General features: G+C 44.6%; 1 protein-coding gene across 1 annotated transcript in view; it reads right to left on the reverse strand.

The window, feature by feature from the left end:
• Window positions 1-2,988, reverse strand: part of NLRP8 (NLR family, pyrin domain containing 8) — a 48,636-nt gene extending 45,648 nt beyond the window's left edge. Inside the window, exon 1 of the mRNA XM_011932570.1 lies at window positions 2,622-2,988. Coding sequence (XP_011787960.1) covers window positions 2,622-2,988 — 367 coding nt within the window. The remainder of the gene's footprint in view (window positions 1-2,621) is intronic.
• Between the last annotated feature and the right edge of the window lie 1,981 nt (window positions 2,989-4,969).

Here is a 4,969-nt window from a genome sequence, read left to right on the forward strand (position 1 = left end):
TTTTTGTATTTTTTAGTAGAGACGGGGTTTCACCGTGTTAGCCAGGCTGGTCCCGAACTCCTGACCTCATGATCCTCCCGCCTCAGCCTCCCAAAGTGCTGGGATTATAGGCATGAGCCATCGTGCCCGGCCTGGGTACTATTTTAAACAGCAAAACCACCAACTCAAAGCACAGAAGTGTGGCACCAAATAGACGTGGAAATGACGCTGGCTTACAGGGTGAGAGCTGAAGCCAGAAGGCAGAGCGTCGCCTTGTTTGACCTCGGCTGGGAGGTCAACTTGATGTTTCTGCTGCGTTGCTGTCTGGGAATGATCTTGAAAGCACTGTAAGTATTGATTTGGGGGTTACAAATACATTTTAATGAGTAGGTACATTCATGAATACAGAATCCATGAAAAATGAGGATCAACTGTGCCTGTGTGTCTGTGTGTGTGTGTGTGTGTTTCTTGAGATGGAGTTCTGCTTTTGTCACCCAGGCTGGAGTGCAGTGGCGTGATCTGAGCTCACTGCAACCTCCGCCTCCAGGGTTCAAGCAATTCTCTTGCCTTAGCCTCACGAATAGCTGGGATTACAGGTGCCTGCCACCATGCCCAGCTAATTTTTTTTTTTTTTGTACTTTTAGTAGAGAGCGGGTTTCACCATGTTGGCTGGGCTGGTCTCGAACTTCTGACCTTAGGTGATCTGCCCACCTCTGCCTCCCAAAGTGCTGGGATAACAGGCATGAGCCACCACACCCAGCCTAGGTATGTATTTTTAAAAATCAGTATCTACATGGTTCAGTACTATCCACAGTTTCAGATATCCACTGGGAATCTTGGAACATAGACCCTGCAGAGAAGGGGGCACTACTGAATTTAAGGAAAAATACACCAATCCAGAAACATGATAGGAGCTGTGAACCTGCCGCTCCCAATAGCCGATGTTACAAGTAGTCAGTCTCATCAGTAAGAATGGAGAAGACATCAGCTCCACAATTTTAAACATAAACAACAGGAGACTGGGTGCCTTTGACCCCTTAGCCACTGGCACCCCAGCAGCCGGCTCAGCACCTAGCATGTTATAGTTGCTCGAATATTAGATGGCTAGAGAGTGATTGATTGTGAAAAGGAACTTTGTTTTGATAAGGCAGCCCAGGAAGTCCTCTTTGAGGAAGTGACGCTAAGGTTGGGACCTAAAACGGGAGAACGTAGCTCATCGTGTGGAAAGGAGAGACGGTCAATGGAAAAGAAAATCAGAGGGGATGGAAACGCCATGGCCCAGTGGTAGAGAAAATCTTAGTGTTAAACAGAAAAATGTTAATATTTACTAAAACCTGATGAAAACACACAGAGAGGCCGGGCATGGTGGCTCACGCCTGTAATCCCAGCACTTTGGGAGGCAGAGGTGGGCAGATCACCTAAGGTCAGGAGTTCGAGACCAGCCCGGCCAACGTGGTGAAACCCCATCTCTACTAAACATACAAAAATTAGCCAGGCGTGGTGGTGCGCACCTGTAATCCCAGCTACTAGGGAGGCTGAGGCATGAGAATTGCTTGAACCCAGGAGGTGGAGGTTGCAGTGAGCTGAGATCGCACCACTGCACTCCAGCCTGGGTGACAGAATGAAGACTCCGTTTCAAAATAGAAAAAAAAATACATACCTAGTTATGATAAAAGTTTAAATTATAAATTAGGTACAGTAAGAGATTAATAATAATAATGAAATAGAACAATTATAATACTCTACTATCATAAACGGTATGGAAATGTGGTCTCTCTGTGTCTCAGAATATCTCACTCTACTGTACTCATCTGTTTTTGGCCATGATCGGCCATGGGTAACAAACTTCAGAAAGAAAAACATTGCATAAGGGGATGACTGTAGTCCAGCTCTGCTTTATACATATGGAAGATGAGCTTTTGGATTACAGCATCCTCCAGTGGGACTGACCCTTTGTTGCTGCAAAACGGCCTTTTAAAATCTTTAACCTTCTTGCTTTAAATATAGCACTGCTGACATCACCATAACCATACCAGCTTTCTTCTGTTTACTGTTTCCACAGCATACGCTTTTGCACTATTTTACTTCCTACTTCTCCATGTCTTCATTTGACCTTCACCGCATATGAGCAGTATTCAGTAAAGGTTTTAAAAAATATGCCCTTATGGGCTGGGCACAGTGGCTCACACCTGCAATCCCAGCACTTTGGGGGACCAAGGCAGGCGGATGACCTGAGGTCAGGAGTTCGAGACCATCCTGGCCAACACGGTGAAACCCCATCTCTACTAAATATACAAAAAAAATTAGCCGGGTGTGGTGGTGGGCGCCTGTAATCCCAGCTACTCAGGAGGCTGAGGCAGGAGAATCACCTGTATCTGGGAGGTAGAGGTTGCCATGAGCCGGGATTTTGCCATTGCACTTCAGCCTGGGTAAGAAGAGCGAAACTCTATCTCAAAAAAAAAAAAAAAAAAATTAAAGAGATGCCCATATGACAGTCTTCGCCTTTGGGTTAGATCTATTATCTTCCTCCACTATTTGCATTCTTGCTCAGATGGCCAATAAGCGATAGGGGTGGTAAGTAGAGTATTTAGCTGCCCAGCAGCCAAGCTCACCCCGAGTTTATCCACCAGATCAATACTCACCATTTATCTCTCTGTGTACTACAGCACACATGTTTTCACGGTTCATCATGGCAAAGATGTTTGAAGTCACATCCCAAGCTCGTCGTCCAGGGAAACGCTCTATCAAGAGATGAACCACCTCTGCCCAACTGGCTGTCTTGACCTGGTCCCAGGTGATGGGCATGGTGCCAGTTCTGAATTCATTCAGTAATAACTGCTTGAACCACTGTAGCTCCTCTTTGCTCACATATCTCATGTACAGCATGACCCCATTTTCACAGGGGGAGCCGGGGTAGCAAGAGAATGTCCAGGGTGGATTACAAGAACTGTGAGTGCAGGAGGATGAAAAGGAAACGGGGGTGTCAGAGGGTGGATTCACATCACTCATCTTTAGTCAAGGCAGAGAACACCTCAGTGTCCACGATAAACACAACTGATCAGAAGAGAGAAACACCAGACCTGCAGAAACATAAAACAATAAAACAAGAAGATGAAAACACCACCCAAGAAGACAGATTAATGTAACGCTTACTTGGCAGAGTATTCTGCGTGCCGCATACTCCCTTTACCTCCTTTCCTCAAAGATTCTCTGCCCTGTGGAAAAACTGAAGATGCACTGAATATTTGGGATTAGTCCATTAGACTGATGGATTGTTTGTAGTTTTTATTCTCTATGCCTCCTTTTGGGAAAGAGGCAAGCAAAATATCAAAACCTTCACAAAAGGTTTAGCAAAAAGAAAAATGAGAAGCAGGTAAAATAATTCAGTGAAGCTAAAATCTAGAAAATATATGGTTAGTTAGAAGGCTCTATTAGATTAAAAGTGATCTCAAATTCAACAAAGATTTTAGTCTTAAAAAATGGATCATGTATTAGAGAAATGCAAATCCAAACCACCATGAGATGTCATCTCACACCAGTCAGAACGGTGATTATTAAAAAGTCAAGCAATAACAGATGCTGGTGAAGTCGCAGAGAAGAAGGAACACTTATACACTGTGTGGGAGTGCAAATTAGTTCAGCTACTATGAATGACAGTGTGGCAACTCCTCAAGGACCTAAAAAGAGAACTACCACTCAACTCAGCAATCCCATTACTGGATATATATCCAAAGGAATAGAAATCATTCTATTATAAAGACACATGCCTGCATATGCTCACTGCAGCACTATTCACAACAGCAAAGACATGGAATCAACCTAAATGCCCATCAGTGATAAACTGGATAAAAAATGTGGTACACAAACCCCATGGAATACTATGCAGCCATAAAAAAGAGTGAGATCATGTCCTTGGCAGGAACACAGACGGAGTCGGAGACCGTTATTCCTTAGCAAAACTAACACAGGAACGGGAAACCAAATACCACATGTTCTCATTTGTAAGTGGTAGTAAATGATGAGAACACATGGACACACAGAGGGAACACCACACACTGGAGTCTGTTAGAGGCTGCAGGGTGGGAGGAGGGAGAAGATCAGGGAAAATAACGAATGGGTACTGGGATTAATACCTGGGCGATGAGATAACTTGTATAACAAACCCACCCTCATAACACATTGGCCTATGTAACAAACCTGCACATGTACCCCTGTATCTAAAAGAAACGTAAAAAAGAAATTAAAAAAAAAAAAAAAAAGACCATGGGTGTATTTTTGTCCCCCCGCCCCAACAAAAAAAAAAATAAAAAAAAAAAAAAAAAGACCATGGGTGTATTTTTGTCCCCCCGCCCCAACCTCCAATAATAGTTTACTTGTTATTTATTTATTTATTTACTATTTATTTACTTAGAGATGGAGTCACACTCTGTTGCCCAGGCTGGAGTGCGGTGGTGCGATCTCGGCTCACTGCAACCTCCGCTTCCCGGGTTCAGGCCGTTCTCCTGTCTCAGCCTCCTGAGTACCTGGGACTACAGGCGCCCGCCACCGTGCCCAGCTAATTTTTTTGTGTTTTTAGTATAGACGGGGTTTCGCCATATGGGCCAGGCTGGTCTCAAACTCCTGACCTCAAGTGATCCACCTGCCTCAGCTTCCCAAAGTGCTGGGATTACAGGCGTGAGCCCCTGTACCTGGCCAATAGCTTCTTATTTAACACTTCTCCCTCTTGTAACTTATGTGACAACCAAACCTCTGGATAAACTTGTTTAATTGACTCAGTCGTCCCTTGGGTCCAGAGTAGCTGGGTTTGGTCCCAGGACAAACGTGATGTGCTCCTGGGTGACTGACTCTTGCTAGTGCTCCTCCCGTCCAGTGGGTGGCGCTGCATGGAGGAGCCTAACACAGTCACACAGTTTCTACCTCTACTTATTCCATAACCACTGCTGACCACGTTCCGGTCACAGTGAACTGAAGTTTTTTTTTTTTTTTTTTT

The sequence above is a fragment of the Colobus angolensis genome, unplaced genomic scaffold (assembly GCF_000951035.1).
Source record: "Colobus angolensis palliatus isolate OR3802 unplaced genomic scaffold, Cang.pa_1.0 Scaffold96, whole genome shotgun sequence".
NCBI classification, from domain to species: Eukaryota; Metazoa; Chordata; class Mammalia; order Primates; family Cercopithecidae; genus Colobus; species Colobus angolensis.